The 22967-nt window shown below is 32.0% G+C and overlaps 1 protein-coding gene and 2 pseudogenes across 1 annotated transcript; 1 reads left to right on the forward strand and 2 right to left on the reverse strand.

Moving 5' to 3' along the window:
• Positions 1–987: 987 nt before the first annotated feature.
• On the forward strand, positions 988–13144 carry LOC103853546 (annotated as a pseudogene).
• LOC117131876 lies at positions 13067–19320 on the reverse strand (annotated as a pseudogene).
• On the reverse strand, positions 13067–21542 carry LOC103853591. Its single transcript, XM_033285236.1, is given in 4 exon segments — positions 13067–20823; positions 20825–21176; positions 21179–21407; positions 21516–21542. Coding segments are annotated over 4 exon segments (774 nt in total). The 3' UTR covers positions 13067–20657.
• Between the last annotated feature and the right edge of the window lie 1425 nt (positions 21543–22967).

Raw genomic sequence — 22967 nt, forward strand, 5'->3', positions numbered from 1 at the left:
AAACCCGAACCGAATCCGATCCGATAAAAATAAATCCGAACCAATCTGAACCCGACGTAAATACCGAATGGATTTTGTTTTGTGGTATTTCGGGTTATGGATATTAGCCGAACCGAACCCGAATCTAAATGGATATCCGATAGAATCCGAAACATTCAAAACCTCAAAAAGATATTATATATGATCTCAATTCCTAATATGTATCCAAAATACACTAAAAAATATTGAACGTCTAAAATACTTATATATTACATGAAGGTTAGTGGTTCTATTACAGAAATGTTGATGGTTGATGATAGCCGTTGAATCTTGAAGTATTTAGATTTTGATTTTGTTTTCGTTAAACAATGTTTCTCATTTCATGAGAACTTGGTTTTCGTTTTATGCTTTTATTTATTTGGTTATGTTTACTTTTCGTTTGATTTTGAATGATCACAGTTGATGTTCTTTATTTCTGAATCGATTTTACTTAAGTTTTGATTACAAAATATGTACAAACCAAGTATTTTAAAACTGAAGAACCGATTTTACTCATGTTTTGGTTATAAAATAGATAAAAATCAGGTACTTTTAAACCAAAAACCAATTGGGACACGAACCTGAAAGTATATTGGGTTGTACCAGTTCTTTGAAGATTTACTAACCCCGACCCGAATCCGATAGAACACGAACCGGTCCCGAACCAAACTTTCATATAATTCGAATGGGGCTGATTTTGATAAACCCGAAAAACCGCAATCCGATTGGATAAAACCGAAACCCGATTGGGACCCCGAATGCCCAGGCCTAATATTATCTTTCAATTATATAAAATTAAGAATTGTATTTGATTAATATTTAGTTCCATGTTTTCTATTTTCTAATTTTTAACTTTTTATTAAAAAATATTTTTTGGATAACAACACAATATATATATCGGAATTATCTTTTTATTTTAAATATATATTTTAAAATTTTGGATGATTTTTCTCATTACTAATTTTAATTATTTTTCAAATTAAATAATTTTAAATTATTTTTTACTTTTTTTACTTTATCACTAATTTATATATTTTATTCATTAGAGTGTAAACGATATTAAATACTTTAACTTCTAATATGAGACCTGAAATCCTAAAAATCACTTCGCAAATAATAGTATAGATAGATATGATGTTTATTATTTGTATAATTATTAAATTAATTTTTAAATTTATATTTATAATGAAATTTTATTTTAAATAAGAAGAATATATGTATTATTTTTTTTAGAAATTGATTAAAATTTAAATATAGCCTTCGTCTTTTTAATTAAAATATTTAAAAAATTTGAAAGAAAAAAACAAGAATTTCACTAACAATAAATAATAAAGTAATATCTTACTTATAAATACAAGTTTTATATAAAGTAGTTATAAATTGAGTGAATTTCACTTTTACCTCACTTTTGGTACAATTATTAATGTTCACTTTTATTAGGGAGACATTTTCATAAATACATAAATCATTAATGGGTAAATTACTAAATTGACTTTGACTAACCTAAGTCTCTTACGAACCATTGTCTTCCGTGGAGTGAGCATCATTCGACGAGATTCAGTGTCCTCTCTTTCATGTAGCCGGCGACAAGAGCAATCACGTCCGTTTAGGGAGAATCCAGAATCAAAACCTCAAAAATATCCGCTCTTATGCACATTCACAACTTGTATATTTCTCATTTGTGTATATTTTTTTGAATGTTATCAAAAATTCAAAGAAAGTTGGTTTAGACTTGTTATTAAATAGTTCGATCTAAGAGAAAGAGTTTCTATAGTAAACATTGAGGTTTTAAAAAATTATAACCCTTTATAAATCTGGGTTTTTGAATTAATTTTGGGCTTTTATTTATTTATTTGGTTCACATGGATTTTATTCCTTTTGTTATAAAAAGAAAATCAAAGAAGGTTACTTTTAATTTGAATAGTTTCAGATAAGAGAAAGACTTTTTGATAGTGAACATTGTATTTAGAAAACCCACATGTTGGGCAGTTCCAGCTCTTATTATGCATCTACAGGAACCGCAGTACAGCGATGGAGACGTTGTTCAAAAGCTGCTCGAACACGAGGTCGACAAAAGAAGTGCTTTTGTGCTTCGTCTCCTTGCATTGAAGGTTTTGATCCTCTTTTTCTCTCCATCAGCTACTTGTATAGTGTGTTACGTTAACTTGACCTCATCTCGTGAGTCTGTTGAAGAGAAACACAAGCTTTATTTGTACTGAGATTCTTACCAATGGAAATACAAAATCTGTTTTGCTTTGATAACTATTCGTTCTTTGTGTGTATTAAGAGGTATAGAATTCTTTGTAATGGTTCCGAGGTCACTATTTCTTGATGCAACTATCAGATACTGTAAACCAGGAGATAGTTTCTGATGAGATCAGGTAAAGCCAAAGGTGAATTAAGTTTTTATTTTTTGGTGGTTTGCCTCGAACTTTGAGACAAGTTGTAAGCCATACTGAACAAGTTTGATGATGACTCTCCGTAGAGATTTTACACTTGCATTTCAACATTGAACTTTATGATTTCTTTTGCTTTAGAAAACACTAGGAGTTATCACAAACAGAGATTTAATGATGACTAGTGAATTTGAAACTATTAGAAGAATTTTTGGTGGACAAATGTCTTGGAAGGAGAACATGTATCCAATGTAGTTTATGTCTCAAGATCGCTCACATCAACTCAAAGGATGAGTCTGGTGGGAAACCAGATATCAGCACGGATACACTTTTCCCTCCACCTCAGTGATCTCAAAGCTCATCACTTGAGGAGTCAGCAAATGATGACACAGAAGAGGTTGTGAAAGCAAGGCTTTTTAACTATGAAGTGTGAAGCAATGCTTAATGTTTTTTTCTTTATGCAGAGCCAGCCTCTTGAAAAATATCATAGCATGGAAAAGCATATGGATTTTGACTTACCTGAAGCCAATGAGGATAAGACATGCGCTTTGCGCGGGTAAATTTATATGAAAATTATTTAAGAAATATCATATGGAAAAATAAAATTTATATGCTTGATCGAATTAATATTTTTGGCCCTTAAACAATTTTTAAAAACTTTTTTGTTAATTAAATCATTTATTTACTGATGAGATGATCTTATTTTAAAAAACAATTTAGGTCAAAAATACTTTTGCATAAGAACCTAATGTTTAAGCCAAAGAATCTCAAGCCTACTATTTGGTTACAATGAAACTATTTCAACTTGATATGCTCTAGTAAGTTCTAATCATCCTAAAAGAACTAAGAGATCAACTGCTTGGGATTATTTTAGAATACAAAAAGATGAGAATGGCCAGGAGCGAGCATATTGTAAAAAATGTTTAAAGAACTATGTATGGTTGCCAAAGAGTGGAACAAGTAATTTACTTCGTCACTCTAAGAAATGCTCAAGTAGTTTGGATGTTGAAAGAAAGGAAAGGAAGTTTGATAGGGAAAAGTTCAGTAGAGTGATTATTTGTCATACTCTTCCTTTCCTTGCTGTTGAATATGAGGAACTTAGAGATTATCTTAGTTATTTGAACCCGGATTATAAGTGTTACACTAGAAACATTGCTGCAGCTGATGTAGTTAAAACTTGGGAGAAAGAAAAATAGAAGCTGAAGGCTGAGTTAGTTAATATTCCTAGTAGGGTGTGTTTGACTTCTGATTTTTGGACAGCTTCGATTTCTGGAGATGGGTACATGGTTTTGACTGCTCATTATGTTGATCAAAAGTGGATTTTGCATAGCAAGATTTTATCATTCTGTAATCTGCTTCCTCCACACACCGTGATGCTTTAGCTAGTAAAGTTCATGAATGTTTGAAGGAGTGGGGCATTGAGAAAAAGTGTTCACTTTAACTCTTGATAATGCTACAGCTAACGATTGTATCGAAGAAATTTTGAAGGATTGGCTGAATTAAGATGAAAATCTGTTGTGTAAAGGAGAGTTTTTTCATGTCCGATGTTGTGCACACATCTTAAACCTTATAATGCAAGATGGTCTAAGTGTTATTAGTGGTGCATTGTCCAAGATCAGAGACACTGTGAAGTATTTTAAGGCTTCGACTTCTAGAAGACTAGCGCTCTCAGAGTGTGTAGAAGGTGATGACGAGGTGGTTATGTCATTGGATGTTCAACATAGATGGAACTCGACATACTTGATGCTTGAGAAAGCCTTGAAGTACAAGCGTGCTTTAAATAGGTTTAAAGTAGTTGATAAAGCCTACAAGCATTACCTTTCTAGTCAAGAATGGAAGAGGGCAAAGATTATTCATGAGCTTTTAATGCCTTTTTATTGCATTACCACTCTAATGTCCGGGACAAGCTACTCAATGTCCAACTTATATTTTGGACATATTTGGAAAATTCAGTGTCTATTGGAAGTTAATAGGAACAATGATGATAGTGTCATCCGAGACATGATTTTTATGATGAGAAAAAAGTTCGATAAGTATTGGGAGCAATATAGTGTTATTCTTGCAATGGGTGCTGTTCTGGATCCTAGGATGAATTTCATGCTTTTGAAGCGTTGCTACGATGAACTTGATCCATTTACTTCATAAGAAAAAATAAAACACCTCAAGAAGAAGCTTTATGATCTCTTCGAAGAATATAGGAAAACGTTTCCTTTGACTCATGTTGTGAGTTCTTCTAGTGTTAATTCCCGTGTTGCAAAACGAGGAAGAGGGATCTTGGACGTGCGAGATGTAAGTTGTTAGTTTAGTTATTGATTCAACTTTTGTTGGTTATATAGTAACCTCTTAAATTTCAAATGTTACAGGATTTGTTTGAACTAGATGATGTTCCAGATTATATGGAAGAAGGAAAACTTTTGTTGGTTATATAGTAACCTCTTAAATTTCAAATGTTACAGGATTTGTTTGAACTAGATGATGTTCCAGATTATATGGAAGAAGGAAAGCCAACCTTAGATATGTATCTTGAAGATCCAAAGTTAGATATGAGGAATCATCCTGATCTGAAGGTTTTGCATTATTGGAAAGAGAACAGAAATCGCTTTGGTGCACTTACATACATGGTAATGGACATCCTTAGCATCCCCATCACCACTGTGGCATCTGAATCTTTATTTAGTATTGGATCTCGTGTGATAGACAAATATCGGAGTCGACTGTTGCCTAGTAATGTCCAAGCTCTACTGTGTACTCGGTCTTGGATATATGGTTAGATGCTTGATGATGAAGGTATACATTCTTTTGTCTTATAAACTGATCTTGTGTATAAAAGTGTAACACTATTGTCTTGTGAAATTGTAGATGATAATGGCGAAGGTGAGACTGTTGTAATTAGATCGAGTCCAACTGATGTGGAAGACGTGATCACGCATCCACCAGAGTAAGTCTCATTTATTGTTCTTGATCTCTAACACGTTGCCTTTCTGTTTAATAAATTCTCAATAGATTAGATAAGTTCTTGGTTTTGGTTCCTTTAGCTTAGTGTTTTTGTTGATGAGTGTGAGAAATAGATTCTTGGCGTTGATTACTATGATGACTTCAAGAACCGTTCTTTTCACCTGGTTAAGTTTCTCTTTGTAATTGTCCCTCTGTGGGATATTAATAGGCTTTGAATTCACATTGTTGTCTCAGGTTTACCTCGAGCTCCCCAATGGTGAAGAATTAGCTTAAGCACTCTACTCTATGGTACACCATTCCTGATATGCATCTAGCTCTGTTTTGCTTTTCTTTTCTTTTCCTTTCATGTTATGACCACTTTGTCTCTATTCATTTAACCCAATGGCTATCTTAAAAGTCTAGGAAAAGAATGATTATGTTGTGTGGCTCTTTCTTATCAGTTTCTCCCTGGACGCTATGCATTTTTGTGATTAATAAAGATTGACCTCGTCTTTTTATTTAGCTTATTTCAGCAACCAGTGTTTGCGAGTACATACAAACCAACTGAGCCAGTGGACATCACAATCACACAAGTGTCTGAACTTTGCTAAGGACCGTTGGTGTTCATATGTGCTTATTTCATTATGGTCATATGTTTGTGCTTATTTCAAAACTTGTTGTTTCGCAGAACCTTTCATTTAAAGAGTTTTGGATTATGTTGCAATATTATTAGTTTTGATTTTTGGAGTTTGAATTATTGTATTAAATATATTTTGTCAATATTTTGATGAGTTATATTATATAATTTGTTAATTTCTGAGTAGCATTTTTTGTTTTTAAATGTTAATAAGTTAATGATAATTTTCTTGTAATATAATAAATTTTTAAATAATGTTTATTAATAGTATTGTTGATGGGTCAAACCCATTAAAACCAATAACTCATTAATTTATATGGGCTATGGTTTAACCCAATCCATTTAATTAATGGGTTGGATAAACTCATGATCCATAAACTACTCAATCCATTTGGGTATGGATTGGTTTGGTGGGTTTATCCATTTTGACACCCTTAACTATCTTGCATGATTCCGCAAGGGGAAATGTGTATGTTCCTCTCTGCAACTTAAAACATGAAGTTAATAAGTGTGGTAAAATAACTAATAAGCTCTTATAAACAAAAATGTTAGCAAAGAGTTTCATGTAGTTACCTTAATGGTTACATACAGATGAAGAAGTCTTTCATTCTCTTAAAGTTTGTTCAGATATGATGTTGATTGACGATCATTCCTAATAATATTGGAGAAAGCTCCTATGTAGCAAAATTTAATTTTTAAGATGAGACATATCTAAGTTTTACACTATTTTTGTTGTCATCAATTCAAAAATCTTCTAAAACAATCCCAGTCAAATCTTTGTAACAGAAAACCGGAACCAAGCAAAACCCTAGATCTAGCGACTTTTCAGCCGACCCCTAGCATCCGCCGTCACCTTCTTTGGAGCTTGCTCACCGCCTTCAATAATGTGTATCTCGAGCTCACCCGGTCAGTTGTAACCACTCTGGCGGCAACCACATGAAGGCGATGGGGAGCGCGACCCAAAGAAACCTCTGTGAACTTTGCCGGAGCCGTGAAGTTCGCCGTGGCAGACGACCTTCACCAGCCAATCTTGACTCGCCATGCATATCATCCGTCGACCTCACCGGAACTACAAGATGTGGTTTAATAATTACGCGGTTTACATGTAGAATTGAGGCACTAATTTAATAATTACGAGTAGGCTCTGAAACAAACTGTTTAAAGTTGGTGAAGATAGTTTCGACACCGTAGAATTGATCTACCTTCTCAATCTAAAGACCTGATTTTCAGAGATGTAGAAGTTGTTGTTGGATGATGACGCGTTTCCAACTTACCAAAAAAATTAGTTGACATGAAAAGGTGTATGATTGATTTTTGTTGTAATTTAGATATTGTCCATAAACCATTAAAAATGAGCAGACTATTCAAAAGCACGTTTAGAACATAGGCAGCTAAAGCTTGTCAGATTTAAATATATAAAAACAAGAAGAAGAAAAGGAACACAGAACAATAAGAAGAAGAAACAGAGACATGGAAGAATCAGAACAAGTTCTTCCTCTGCGTAATTACAAATTCTAATCTTTCTTATAATTTCAGTTCCTCAATGGATAACGAAATACTAACAAACATTTCTTGACAGTAACAAAAGCCAAAGATCCGACAAACCCATCGTCGGCGTCATCGTCTTCATCATGCGAAACCACAGAGGAAACACCAGTCTCCAGCAACGAGGAAGAAGCAGAAGAAGAAGAAGAGAACTCTCCAATCCGAGAAGTAGCACTCACGGTTCCGACGACAGACGACCATTCGTTACCTGTCCTAACATTCCGCATGTGGTTCTTAGGAAGTATCTCTTGCATCCTCTTGTCGTTTCTCAATCAGTTCTTCTGGTACAGAAGAGAGCCTCTTGTAATCTCCGCCATCTCCGCGCAAATCGCCGTCGTACCTCTCGGGCGTCTCATGGCGGCTAAAATCACGGACAGAGTCTTCCTCCAGGGGTCAAAATGGGAATTCACGTTGAATCCAGGTAGCCTAAGAAAAGAATAAAGAGATAGTAACCTGGATCAATCTATCCATTTTGGTTAGATTGTAAGAAGTTGTTATCTATTTTTCTTTGATTAACGTCAGGCCCGTTTAATGTGAAAGAGCATGTGTTGATCACTATTTTCGCTAACGCCGGAGCTGGATCTGTTTACGCAATTCACATCATCACTGTTGTGAAGGCGTATTATATGAAGAACATGACGTTCTTCGTCTCTTTCATTGTTATAGTTACCACCCAAGTTCGTATTTTTAAGCTTTCCATTTCTTTACCAAAAAAAAAAAAGTTTGGAATTGGATCGAATTATTGTTTCTGATAGATTAAGAGTGATTTCTGTTTAGGTGTTAGGGTTTGGTTGGGCCGGAATATTCAGGAAATATCTTGTTGAACCGGCGGCGATGTGGTGGCCGGCGAATCTTGTTCAAGTCTCTCTCTTTAGGTTAGTAGTGTGTTTTTGGACCTTTTTAAAAAAAGCTGTGTTGAAAACGATGGAAAAAATGTATTCCAAGATAATATAAGTTATCGCTTGAAAAGCTGTGTTGAAGATAATATCTTTAAAAAAAAGCTGTGTTGAATATATTATCGCGTGACATATAAGTTATATTATAGTAAGTAGAAGATAATATATTCAATTCCCTCCAATATAATTTAGGGCAATTTTCATAAATAAACTATTTTCAAGTTTTGGTCCCAAAAATAAATCACAAAGAGGAAAATGATCAAAATGTTTTATTTAATAGGTAAAAAGATACTAATACCCTAGATAAAATAAATAAAAAATAAATTTATAGTTTTAGATTATATGTTTTCAAATTCGAACTTTTTTATAAATTTTTTTTTTGAATTTTTTTTTGTAATTCGAAAATACTTTTTGAAACTATTTTTAAAATTTTTACTTTCAAAATTTTAATATTTATTTTCTATTTTATAAATTTTAAACCTAAAACTCAAATTTCTACCCCTTAATTTTAAACCCTAAGGTTTATATTAGTTAACCCTAAGAATATAAAAGCACGTACATTGGCAGCTTCTAACTTAGATTTTTAAAACAAAAAAATATTAAATAATAAAAAAAAAGCAAAAGAGAGTAGATTGAATTCTTAAAATGGAGCTAATCGTCCAAGTGTCATTTGGCAACTTCTGAATGGTTAACTTTTTTAATTCCAAAATTACACATGATTAAACTATTATTACTTTTGATATTGGAACCTGTTTTAAAGATACTTTCCGATAGAGTTGGCCTAAGTGTATATTTACCTCTTTAATAAAATATTTTGGTCATTTTAATTTTTAGAGTCTATATTTGTGATAAAAACTTTGTTAGTGTTATTTTAGGGTATTTCCAAGGTTTTAAAACTGTTTTTACATTTATTAATAATACAAAAGATTTAAAACCTCGATATATTATGAAAAACAATTTTGATAACCAAGGTTTTTATTTGGGTATATAACTTTGTAAAGTAAATGAATTAAGTTTTTATAAAGTTCATTTATAAACACAAGAGTACAGATTAATAAAAGGTAAAAGCACACATGGGAATATGGGATCCAATTTTTATGTTATTTATTGTATAGTTTTACTGAATTTGTCTTTGAAATTTATAATTGTATAATAGTGACATTTTTGTGGCTATCTGGTTTCAAAGACAAGAACTATTTATTTATATATACGTGGTTTAAGCAATACAAGTAGACTAGCTTAAGATCCGCACGGGATGAATATTATAATTTTATAATTTTTATCTATTATTATTTATATGTATTCAGTATATAATTAAATTAGGGTAAACACATAAAAATAAATAATACATCTTGTTTATTTACGATATTTTTTCGTAAATAAATCAAAATAATCAGTTTATTTATTTTATATAGTATATAACTAAATTTCAATAACATGAACATAGATATATAGTATATTTTAATATAAATATTTTTATTGAAAATTTATACTCATGTGATAAACACAAAATTTCAAATGTGCGATTTTTTGAATGCAAATTTTAAAATTAAAATATTAAGGTTTCAATATTTTTCAATACAAATTTCAAAATTATCATATTTAAGTATTTTTCCTGTGTTATATAGTTTAATTTTAAACTACATTAATATATAATATGAATGTCTAGTAAATGAGATTTCGTATTCATACGATTTATGATCATTTGTATCTTGTTATTACCTAAAAAAAGTTAAACCATTGATCACAAAATTTTAGTGTGAGACATTTAATGTTTTTAGTAATTTATAGTCGTTTTAAAAATTTAAAATATAACATATAGGAAAAAATTAAATTTTTTTTATTATATGGTTAATGTGGTTGTTTAATATCTTTTAATAATTTAAATTAAACAAAAAGAGCTAAGATACCAAAATTATTATCAAATATTTATTATTTATAATCATTAATTATCATATATACTTTAACCATATTACGTAATTCCGTAGTTTTTATTTAAGGAAAGTGCGAGAAAATTATTTTGTACACTATTTATCAATTTAATAGTTAGTTTAATAAAAAGTATAATATAAGTTAAAATGGACCAACATATTTTCTAAGAATTCTGAATTTAATTCTCATGATGATACGTGGATACAAAACAATGTTGTAATGTTTCTCAACTAATAACAATGAATGATATTTTTTTTCTATCAATAATTTGTAGATTCCAACTGGATTACTTCCCCCAAGTCCATGTCAATAAAACGTAATCTAAATTGTTTTGTGTACGGCTAAAATAACAGAGCATTGCACGAGAAAGAAGAACGGGCTAAAGGAGGGCTGACACGTACACAGTTCTTCTTGATAGCATTTATTTGCAGTTTCGCGTATTATGTGTTTCCGGGATATTTATTTCAAATGTTAACGTCATTGTCGTGGGTTTGCTGGTTCTTTCCATCATCAGTCATGGCCCAACAGATAGGGTCTGGTCTTCACGGGTTAGGTATTGGAGCCATAGGACTCGACTGGTCAACCATTTCCTCTTACTTGGGTAGTCCACTCGCTAGTCCATGGTCAGTCCTAACCCCTAACTCACTCCGGTCTACTCTCATGAACTCTCAAAATGAACTAAGCCAGAAACTCAAACCGAATGCCAATTCATAAATTCATGGGCATTCGGTTTGATCTTGGTTTAAATTCAGGTTAGTTCAGTATTACAAGAAATGTGCTTCATATGTTTTCTTAACAGGTTTGCAACGGTTAATGTGGGTGTGGGATTTGTGTTGGCTATTTACGTCTTGATACCTATATGCTATTGGCTCGATGTGTACAAAGCCAAGACCTTCCCTTTATTTTCTAGCTCTCTTTTCACAAACGAAGGTTCAAAGTACAATATCGCATCCATTATAGATTCCAATTTCCACCTTGACCTTCAAGCTTACGAACGTGAAGGCCCTTTGTATCTTTGCACTTTCTTCGCCATTAGTTATGGTATTGGCTTTGCCGCTCTAAGCTCTACCATCATGCATGTCGCTCTATTTCATGGAAGGTATAACCTCCAACATTACATTATATATTAAAGCAATCATAAATTTCTACGTCTATGTCTGAATTTTCGACATGTATAGTTTTGCTTCCTTTTGTTAATGTTTTCAGTGGATTTTTTTTCAGGGAAATATGGGAACAAAGTATGGACAGTTTCAAAGAGAAGAAAATGGACGTACATACAAGGCTAATGCAAAGGTACAAGCAAGTACCAGAGTGGTGGTTTTGGTGTATTCTCGCTATTAATATTGGAGTCACAATCTTTGCTTGTGAGTATTACAAAGACCAACTTCAGTTGCCATGGTGGGGTGTTCTCTTGGCATGTACAGTCGCCATTATCTTTACACTTCCTATTGGTATTCTCACCGCTATCACCAACCAGGTAAAACAATAGCATTTTATTAAAGAAAAAAAAATAAAGCTGAACTAGTGAGTCTTAAATACCACTAGATCACCACCCACTTTAAATTTAGAACCAATAACATAAAGGACGAGTATATGTTTTAATAAGAAGCTTCTCAAATTTTATGTACCAAGACGTCATTTCCACATGCTGAAAAACGATATTGATTATAACTATGTCAATTTCTGGATCCTAGGCTCCAGGATTGAACATTATTACAGAATATATCATAGGATATATCTATCCAGGATACCCTGTGGCAAATATGTGCTTTAAAGTATATGGATACATAAGCATGAAACAAGCCGTCTTATTTCTCGAAGATTTCAAACTCGGTCATTACATGAAGATTCCACCTAGAATCATGTTCATGGCGCAGGTTACTATCTATATTTTCAACTATATTATACCATTTTAATGTTACAAGTTATAATCTCATATATGATCTATTTATGATCTATTTCAGATTGTTGGAACACTCCTCTCATGTTTGGTGTACCTCGTAACGGCTTGGTGGCAACTGGAGACCATCCCAGACATATGTAATTCTAATTCAGTTTGGACATGTCCACACGATAAAGTCTTCTACGATGCATCCGTGATATGGGGACTTATTGGTCCGCATAGAATCTTTGGAGATCTTGGTTTATACAAATCCGTTAACTGGTTCTTCCTCGTTGGCGCTATTGCCCCAATTCTTGTATTGTTGGCCTCAAGAATGTTCCCTAGACAGGAGTGGATCAAGCTTGTAAACATGCCGATTCTAATAAGTTCGATACGCTGGATGCCATCCGCTACAACCGTGAACTACACGTCATGGCTTCTTGCCGGATTTTTCTCTGGCTTTGTTGTGTTTAGGTACAGACCAAATCTATGGCAAAGGTATAATTATGTTTTGTCTGGAGCACTGGATGCTGGTTTAGCATTATGGGTGTTTTGCTTTATATGTGTTTGGGGTTTGAGAATGTGAGTTTTGATTGGTGGGGAAATGAACTCGATGGTTGTCCTTTGGCCTCCTGTCCAACTGCCGCAGGTATTGTTGTTGAAGGTTGCCCATTTTACACTTAAAACGCGTTTGCGACTCAATTCAATTGAGACATGACAAAAGCATTTGTAGCTCTGAAGTTTGGGCATGTGCATCAATTTTTCGTTCTCATATGCTTAGTAGCAGTGTTGTGTATAAATTGAAAAAATAAATCTATTAGTAGGAGATTTGTTTTCGCCCCATGATAATTTGGTAGTGAGGCTTTGAAATGTTGTAACTGAAATTGAACTATTTTTTTTCTTCGGTTCAGCTTAAATTTAGTTAAGTTTAGTTGAAAATCAATTCAATTCAATTCAATTTGATGTATGTGTCAATCCCTCGTTTTAGCATAATTGGAATGGGGTGAAACCCGATTAAAAGTTTCAGCCTAATAGTCATAAATTTTTGTATACTAAAGCACAAATCAACTCACCAATCAAAATTTAACACATAATTCTTATTTAAAAAATTGAGAAAAAACAATTAAAACCAAAAATGGTTTAGAAAAAGTTTTTTTTTCAAATATGACTCAAAACAAAAAGTCAAACATAAAACTAACCCATGATTTTTTTGCAATTTTTATTTGCCCTATTCACCCCTGAAGTATGGATTATTTACGAATATACTATTACATTTTTTTAATGAGTGTTTTACTTTATCATCCTTATCTTCATCAAGTATTTACAATATTATCATTGCCATCAATACACCAACACACTATGAACAACCATCTGAAGCTCTTAATGCACCAAAATTTATATTTTAACTCTTCATATCTCATTTCTTATGCACACAAACTACATTTCTTTCACTTTCTCTCTAAATTCATTAAAAAAAACAAGATTTTGATTCTAAACTTTGTAAAGTTCCAACTCATGATTCTTGGTCATTAACAAGTGGGTCTGATTCGTGGTGAAGTTCTGTGTATTAGGAGAAGCAAATCAAGTTATCTCACTGGTTGAAAGTATGAAATTGATTTTTTCCATATTTGTTCGTCAGAAGACTTTCGTGTAAGTCTTCTGGTCGTAGAAGACTTATACGAAAGTCTTCTGGTCAATGCAGATGTTAGTTTTGCAATTGACTTTATGTGTGTTTTTAGAGATGACTTCTCTCGAAGTCTTGCAACTTTTCTTTGTTAGCAAAAAAACTCAAAATACCAGAGAAGACTTCTTTGTAAGTCGTCTAGGATAAACAAGTTAATTTTGCAATTGATCGAATTGTGTCAGAAGTTTGACTTTCTCTAAATGACTTACACGAAAGTCTTCCATCAGAAGACTTTCATGTAAGTCTTCCGAACTCTTGGTGGAAGTCTTCTCACTGCCGATGAAAGACGTCTTAGATTACTTTTGCAATTGAAAAATAAAAATTAAATATTTAATTTTAATTAGACGACTAACATTTAAGTCTTCCAGAAGACGACTTACACGAAAGTCTTCCAGAATTTTACTCCTAAATTCTGGTCAAACCTTGGTTATCACAGAAGACTTCCGTGTAATTCTTCGGCCGGAAGACTTACATGGAAGTCGTCTAATTAAAATTAAATATTTAATTTTTATTTTTCAGTTGCAAAAGTAACCTGAGACAATTTACATGGAAGTCGTCAATTAAATGTAATATTTAAGTTTTATTTTTCTGGTGGAAGACGTCCATGTAAGTGTTCTAGAAAAAGTTAAATTTCTGACATAATTCGGTCAAAACTAACATGTTTATCTTAGAAGATTACCAGTAAGTCTTCTATGTTATTTTTGAGATCTTTTTCAAAAATAAAAGTAAGCCGATATTTACAAACGAAGACTTCCAAAAAAGTCTGATGTAGAGTAGACTTCTATGGAAGTCTTCCTTTGTAAATTTTCAATTGCAAAAATGACCTAAATGGAAGACCTATTTTGGCGGACGACTTATGTGGAAGTCTTCTACGTCAATGTTTAATAAACTTTTATTTTCTCTAACACTTTAAAGGCCTTTTAACATTTTCTTGTTAATTCATGTATATTGATGAGATTTAAAATTTTAATTTTTACTTCAAATTTAAGTTTTCCGCGTAAATTTTAGTTTCCCGCTTATATTTTATTTTCCCGCTTAAAATTTAGGTTTTCCGAGAAGACTTCATGGAAAACTTCCCAGAAGACTTCATGGAAAACTTCCCAGAAGACTTCCAAAGACTTCCTAGAAGATTTTCCAAAAGACTTCTAGTGAAAGTGCTACATGTTTAATGTTTGATTTTCTTGTGAATTTGACTAAGTTTTCTTAGAAGTCTTCTCCTTTAGTTTTAGTATATTTGATAAAATTTTTGTGTTATTTTGTTTTGCTGTTGAAGTTGTATCAATAACTTCAATAAATTCAAGTATTTTTGGCAAGATAATATTGTAAACATGAAAATATTTACTAAAAAAATTCATTAACATCTTTTCAAATTTACAAAAGAATTCACAACTAAAAGAGTACACACATAAATCACAAAATATGCCATAAATATAACTATTACACATGGAGTTAGAGATTATTCCTCCACAAAGATAAATTTGGACTCCACTAGACATGGGAGAAGATTCCTAGGGAATTATGTTTTAGAAGACTCTGTTAGAAGCATTATATTTTAGAAGGCTTCCGAGAAGGCTTCCAAAATCTGATTCAATTCTGAAAAACCTGCATATCGAAAAACGTTCAAAGAGGTCATAGAGAGGTTAGATAGACATGAGACCAAAATAAAAAATTGATATAAAGTTTTGTTTTTCCAAGTTCATAGAGATTTGAGAGAGGTTAGAGAGTTTTAGTTTGAAAAAAAAAAGGAAATAGCTTTATGCAACAAAAAGTTACCTATTGAGGAAATATCAGACATGAAAACTTACCAAAACGCTCAAATATGTTATAAAAGAGGATACATGAGAGAAGACCCGTCGGAAGACTTCCAGGAAGTCTTCCATGAAGTCTTCTGGTGCATTATATTTTAGAAGAATTTCGAGAAAACTTCCCAGAAGTCTTCAGAGTCAGATTCAAATCTGAAAAACATGCATATCCAAACACAGATCTAAAGAACATGCATATCCAAAAATGTTTTAATGACTTCGAAATAGAGAAAATTAATGGAAGATTAGATAGTTTTATTTTTATAAAACACACAAAAATAGATATCCAAAATTTGTAGATTTACCTTTAAATGAGTGAAAAATGAGAATCATGTGATAAAACAATCTGCAAAAACAAGATAAACTATTGAGAAAGATATGAGACAAAAAAAATGAAAAATTGATATAAATTTTAGTGTTTATAAGTTCAAAGAGATTAGAAAGCGGTTGAAAAGTGTTAATTTGGAAAAAAGGTAAGAGCTTCTTGGAAGTCATATGATGGACTCTTCTTCCATGTTTCCTCTTTCATAACAATTTTGTATACTTCCAAGAAGTCAGATTTTTTTAGAATACTTCCAAGAAAACCTACAGAAGTCTTCCAGAGTCTGGCCCAGATGTGAAAAACCTGCATATCCAAAAACATTCAAATGGCTTTGGAAGATTATATATATCTACTTTTATAGAACAAAAAAATAGATATCCAAAATTTATAGATTTACCTTTAAATGAGTGTAAGATGAGAACCATGTGATAAAAAAAATGCAAAAACAAAATAAATTAGTGAGATGAGACAAAAAAAAGAAAAATTCATTTAAAGTTTGATGTATCCAAGTTCAAAGAGATTAGAGAGAGGTTTGAGAGTTTTAGTTAGAATCATTATATTTTCGTTGCAGCCATTTGAGAGGAAGAGATAGAATGTATACATTTTCTCTATATATGGAGACAAAAAATTTATTTAGGATAAATATTTTCGATTCAGAAAACTTTCAGAGAAGTCTTCTATTAGAATACTTCCTGAAATTCTCATGTCTCTAAAAATGTTACTCGCCAAGAATACTTCCAGGAAGTCTTCTAGACTCTAAATTTATACCCTAAACTTAAATAACTAACAAAATAGAAAATAAAAAATTCACTAAACTTAAAATAAACTTTGAAAGTGCTTAATATACATGAAACTAAACACATATAGGATAAATTTTAATTTTTCAAAAAATATGCTTCCAAAATCTAACCCTAAAAATACAAACAATACAACAACATATGTTACCGAACCCTAAACCAAAGAATACTATGACTCACTACATTCACTCATCTGTGTTGAAAACGTTTCAATCTTACTATATTTTAATTTATATCATTTACAAATGTTTATAGTTACATGATTTCAATTTTTCCCATCAAACTATTTTTAATATAATTTATAAATTACTTTTAAGATCTACAATATGAAAGACATAGATTATATTCGTAAAAGTATATTATGTTTTTTTGTTTGGTCATAAGAGGCTACTTATAATTTTACTAGCCTTGGATTATTTTCATTTAATTCAAGTTGGGATATACTTTTGTGTTTAAAATCAAGTTCGGGATCATATTTGGCAAATTTCCCAAAAAAAAACTACAACAACATTTTCCTTTCCACTAACCTTAAGACATAAACCACGATCTTCCCTCATCCTCCACAAAAGTTTTGTCGCTATTTTTATATATTTCTAGAATTTTTTAGACAAACGACAGAGACACTCTCAATTGATTGAATGTAGATTAGGAAAAGTATACACTCCTTATTTAATCTCAATACCCTAATTCTATTCTCCAAGTAAAGACATGAAAATTCCTCGGTCATAATCGTCTCTGAGCTCTTTCCCATCTTTGGGCACCAAATTCAAAACAGATTTGAGTTAGGATGTAGTAGCTACTCCTGTTGGAAAAGCAAGAGTGTAAACGCTTCATTAACTGGTTTTCTCAGCGCAATTTTCAAGGGTTAAGATAATGGAGTCTCGACGAGGCATTAAGGAGAATCCATGGATTCATCTACATGTTATCTCTGCAACCCTTCGTTTGACACAAAATTGTGTATTGTTTTAACTGTTTCATTTTTACTTTCAGCATGCGTTTGTTTATGTGAGAGAAGCTTCAAATTGATTTTTTAGAGTCCAACCTTTCAATGTGCAATTGATAGGTAAACACAATTTTTATAGACATTTACTGTTGTTGAGTCAATTTTGTGGATATTCATTGTTTCAAGAGTGGCTAAAAAGCTTTAAGAGTGGACATAGTGGATCTAAATTGATGTAGATTCGTCCAGTGCAAAGAGACTTAGGGTAAGATCCAATTAAAAAGAAAGGAGGAAGAAAGATCCAGTAAAAAAGAGAAAAAAAGAAGATAAAAAGCAAACTTAGACGTGGTACAATAGGATGAGCAAATTTTGATAAAATGTAAAAGCGTTTCTACTAAATCACCACCGAAAATGTCAAATTATTTAATTGTTTTTCCTATTGTACAAAAACGTAGATTGGAAACACTCATGAAATATTATGGGTCTGAATGGTAACCACAGTTTTGGTAAAAAAAAAAGCGGTGCCGAATTGTAGTGCGGTGCGGTCCAACTGCGGTTCGTGCGATTTGCAGGACAAGTGCAGTTTTAGTAGAATAAACGGTGCAGAATTATGTTGATTGGTGAAAATATATAGTTTGTGGAATTGAACAATTAAAAAGTATTTGAAAAATAATAAAATGATAAAATATATATTGAATACACTGAATATAATTAAAAAGTTCTATTTAGCGTTGCTATTGCTGTAATTTTTTAGTATAATTTAGAAATTTAAATATCAAATTTATATGAATTAAATATTTAAGTTACATATATAAAATAAAAAAATAAAGTAAAATACAATAAAAATATCATCGACTATTTTGATTTTTCCACAAGATATGTGCTATATTATCTCTTATTTGTGCCATTTGTTCTCCTTGTGCCGCATCAAGTTCTTCTCTATCAACAAAGTCACATTCTGAACATCTGTTGTTCAGTCTCGTATCTAGTGTTGTATTTGCAAAATCTTCATCCGGGTAGTTTAATGTTTTGATAAAGTTATGTAATTCCATTGTAGCCATTACCACTCTTTTTTGTACGTATATTTTGTATCTTGGATCAGATAGAATTCTCCATTTTTCTTACAAACTCCAAAAGTTTTCTCAATAACAGAACACAAAGACGCATGATACCGTTTGAATAGTTCTTTTTTTATTTATAAGAGCAGGACCAGAGTTGAATTGAGACATATGATATCTCACAACTCCATTTCGTGATGATCTGTATGGGGCTAAAAATCCTTGCTTGTTTGGATAGCCTGAATCAACGAGATAATATTTATCTTGTGGAGGCAAAGGAAATTAAGAATCATTTTGTTGTGCCATTGCTAGAACAACAGTATCGTGACAAGATCCTAGTGTTCCATTCCATATATATGTGAATAACATATTTAAATCACAGATTGCCATGATGTTGAAAGATGAATTATCATGTATATTCTAATACATTCCTTGTAACTCAGGCTCCACTATTACGCATACAAGAGTCTCATCCATTGCTCCCACGAATCCACTGGAAAAGTATAATATCTTCGATCAGAGTGCAGTCTTTCAAGAACTCGCATTAGCTCTTGTCTTGTTGCAGTTCTAATATAATCACATGCCAATAGTTTTGTCACCGTACGAACTTCCATAAATTTTCTATGAATCATCTCTTGGTTTCGGCCAAATCTCAAACCAACATCTCTCTGAACTTCATTATGCCCACATATATGTAGAAACATAGCCACACTTTCTTCAATACTTACATTAAGTGTTGGTTTAAGACCATAATTTGTTTATAGTACATTACACAATGAGAAGAAGCACAACAGTGACATTCGTAATAACCGAAGACAAGCAGCATCATCTTCTTGTACTCGTCGCCAAATATTTCTCCATCCTAAACCTTTATCAGTTTGCACTGGTCCCCTTTCAAAATAGCAATGATAGTAAGTCAATGTTGGATGGATAAGTAACTCTGCAAACTGCTCATTTTCCAAATTTCACAGTTCAATTCTCTCTTCGTAACTTAGGTTGTGTATGTCTTGTGCTTGTAACTGGCATATACGAAAAGCCTGAGATTTTAAACATGAAATAAAATAAGCCATGAGTAAATATAAACTATATTAACCGAATAAAAATGATTAGAAGACTAAAAATATATCAATATTTTACAACATAAGCTACAATACAAAAAACACTATCAAAGAATTAATCTTTGTCTTCTGAGTAATTTTGGTGACTTTCATTTATATTTATAGATGTTCTCCATATGTTGAATAAACCTCCTGGTCTAGGTGTATGAGAAATATGACCAGAATTATCATTTGGTGAAGTTTCCACTTCTGTATTATTTTCTTGTTGAGTATTCCTCACACTTTCTTCTTCACCACCAACTGAAAATCCATATTCAACATTTGTTGGATTCGTCCTCGATAGTCCGCCTTGTTGAAAGTTTGATGAAATCCCCCACCCTGAAGTATTTGGTGAAAGCCCCCACTGTGAAGCATTTAGTGGTGTTTCCCACTGTGAAGCATTTGGTGATGTACCCCACTATGAAAAATTTGCCCGTATGCTCCATTGTTGAGAATTTGGTGGTGTCCCCCATTGTTGAGAATTTGGTGGTGTGCCCATTGCTGAACATTTTGTGGTGGTCCGAATTGTTGGGTTGGTTGGGATGAACCCCATTGTTGAGCATTAGGTGGTGTTCCCCATCGTGAAACATTTTGATGTGTGCCCCATTGTTGAGCGTTTGGTAGTGTGCCCTATTGCTGAAAAAATGGTGGGGTACCCCATTATTGAGCAGTTGGTGGTGTACCCCACTGTTGACCATATGAACTTCCAAATGATTGTTATGCACCTAACTGTTTTGGCACATCTTCGTTGTTACGTGAAACACCAGCCATAGCTTCCAGTAATTGTAACTTATCTTCATCGATGCTTCCAGCTATATCAAGAGAATAGTTACGCCAAAATATTAACTCTTTAAGAGTATTAAGACATGTCCAGTAAAATCTTCCTTTTGGAAATGTTTAGAGCAAGAAATATTTCTTCTGCATTTTTCCATTCATCATAGTTTTCTTGGTCAAAAGCACATGGATGAAGTTGTTGTAAACTTTGACGTTGAAACTCTGTATATCCAGCTATAGTGTCTTGTATAGTTGTTTCAAAAAATTGTCTTCTTCTACCTCCACTTGAACCACTTCCACTTCTTATAGGAAGCCGTGAGTGTTCTCCAGATCTTTGGGAGCCACTTCCACGCCTAATGCTTGACTGTGAATTTTGTCTTCCTCGTTGAAGACTTCTGCGGCCAGGATGCTGTACCGTTTCATTGGTGTGTTCATTCAAAGGATGTGTATCATCATCAATTAAACGCGATACACAACTTCTTCTTCTTCTTGTGTTTGTGGGATGCCACCACTATCAGTGTCAGATCCATCATCACCTTCTTCATTAACACCACGTCTATTAGTTAGCTATTTCCTTCTTTGACGTACAAAATGTTGAGATTGTGAGTGTACATCGTGTAATGCGAGACATCGTACCTTCACATCCGAAAACTCTGGCGGTTTTCGGTTCAAACTTTTTCTTAATTTGCATCCCTAAAAATTTAAAATCATCATATTAATTTGAACCTAAATATTGACATATGTTTATATTTATATTTATATCTTTATTAATATAAAGATTTTGTGTGCTTACATTTTCACGTTCTTTCCACTATGTGTCAGATGCATATATCATAGATATATCAGGATCAACCAAGATACCAATATAAATCATAAGATTCTTCCATCCCTTATATTTTTTTTTGAATTCATCAAGCTTGCTTTTTTTTTAAGAACCATACCTTATATTCATGTTGAAGGCTCGGTTGAACTTATCTACCATATACTCTCTACCGTTGGCACTTGGATTTTTAAGAATATAATTATTCCTGGAAAGTGCTTCGTCGAACAACTGAATTAATGTTTTTTCTTGTATCTATGACCATTTGTGTTTGTCTTTGGTCTACAAATTTTAAAATTATAAGAGTAGTTAATTTATAGAATTTAAAAACCATAACTATTAAAATTTTGTAAATATAGTCAAAACTTACTCTTAAAGTTGTTTTCGTATGAGGAGTTGATGCTTCTGTAGGACGACTTGAATTTTTTGTTCTTCCATAATTTGTATTTATTTGCCGGTTAGATGACATACTACATTTCATTAAAGTACAATTAAATTTAATAAATGCAGGTATATAACATATTTCAAAACTATTATTTATTTAAAATAATAGAAATTGTTATTATAAAAAAATAAATTAATTTAGGCACACATAGAATCAACTATTATTTATATATTTATTGTTAGTTTATTGTTAAGCACATATAATCAAATATTCTTAATTTATGTTTATTGTTAATCACATGGAATCAACTATTATTCATATGTATATTTGTAATTATGAACAACACAAAAAAAAAGTTTGGCTAACCTATTTAATATTCACGTAAAGATTACCAACCTTTTTGTCTGCATTACAATCAAATTTACAATACTTAATTAATAAGTTGTTCAAAACAAAATCAACTAATATATACATTGTTCTTTTTAACTTTACATATTAATTATGTGTGATATCACTCAAATTACTCTAAAGAGTGAATTACTCTTTCAAATAAGAGGTTCAGATGTAATACTTAGAGATCGAATCCACATAGACTCTAGGATTACACAATAGATTATGGTTTTTGAAATAGGCTAGATTAATTGGTTTATGGATTTTAAAGCAGTAAATGAATTGGTGAGCAAGGTTATTGATCGATTGGTTTGTTTTGAGGTTGTTAACAGTTGGGAGAATGACTAGATTCACGTATATTCTCAGGTATGATAAGTATATACTTAATTTGGGGGTTTTAGGGGTTTATTGATATTATCAAAGCTCATGTTTCTTGCATTAAAAAAAATTGTATCAAAAATTTCAAAACAACAACTAAATTAGTGTATTTCTATTTTTAAAGTTTTATCTTCAAACATGTTAATAGTTTAATCTTTTAAAAATTAGAAAACCAGTCATGTTAAAATATATTTTAAATACAAAAAACTTAAACAATAAATAATTTATTTATTTTTTCTTCAAAATTTAAATATTTGAACCCGACCCAAAATATCTGAAC

Source organism: Brassica rapa, chromosome A02, assembly GCF_000309985.2.
Source record: "Brassica rapa cultivar Chiifu-401-42 chromosome A02, CAAS_Brap_v3.01, whole genome shotgun sequence".
NCBI classification, from domain to species: Eukaryota; Viridiplantae; Streptophyta; class Magnoliopsida; order Brassicales; family Brassicaceae; genus Brassica; species Brassica rapa.